We start from the raw sequence: 511 nt of genomic DNA on the forward strand, positions 1-511 counted from the left end.
GGAGGGGAGGGGGCGGGCAGAGGCGGAGGGGGCGGGACTCACGTACTCTGCACCTGCAGGTCCATCTCGCGCATCTCGGTGAACCTGTCGCGCAGATCCATGGGAAGCTGCTCGATCACTGCGGGCACACGGAGGGGCGGGGGAGCGGGGAGAGAAGGGAGGGAGGAAGTCAGTCAGTCACTCGCTCGCTCGCCGCCGTGGGGGAGGGGGGCGCCGCCTCTTCGCCGCGGCTTCCCCCCCCGGCTCCCCTCCACCGGCCGTGCCCGGCCGCCCGGCTCCCCCGTCCCGCACACACTCACTCTCCAGATAGTCCTCCAGATACAGCATGGCGGCGGCCGGGCCAGCGCCAAGGGGCTTCTCGCTAACGGGGGCTCGTCCCTTCCAATATGGCGCCGCCGCCAACAACACCAGCGGCTCGACTCAGCGAAAACAACATTGGCGGCTGACGGCGCTCGCTCCGGCCGCGCCGCAATTGGCTGCCCGCGCCGCTGACGCGCGCCGCGGCTGGCGC

The 511-nt window shown here is 72.0% G+C and overlaps 1 protein-coding gene across 2 annotated transcripts in view; it reads right to left on the bottom strand.

The window, feature by feature from the left end:
• Positions 1-439, bottom strand: part of ING3 (inhibitor of growth family, member 3) — a 19,627-nt gene extending 19,188 nt beyond the window's left edge. For both annotated transcript variants that reach the window (XR_775262.1, XM_010581311.1), the window contains exons 1-2: positions 300-439; positions 47-118 (exon numbers count right to left, since the gene is read on the bottom strand). Coding sequence is in view for 1 of the 2 variants with exons in the window: in XM_010581311.1 (XP_010579613.1) it covers positions 47-118; positions 300-327 (100 nt within the window). In the remaining variant the exon portion in view is untranslated. The remainder of the gene's footprint in view (positions 1-46; positions 119-299) is intronic.
• Positions 440-511: the final 72 nt, after the last annotated feature.

The sequence above is a fragment of the Haliaeetus leucocephalus genome, unplaced genomic scaffold (assembly GCF_000737465.1).
Source record: "Haliaeetus leucocephalus isolate CR32 unplaced genomic scaffold, Haliaeetus_leucocephalus-4.0 Scaffold763, whole genome shotgun sequence".
Classification (NCBI taxonomy): domain Eukaryota; kingdom Metazoa; phylum Chordata; class Aves; order Accipitriformes; family Accipitridae; genus Haliaeetus; species Haliaeetus leucocephalus.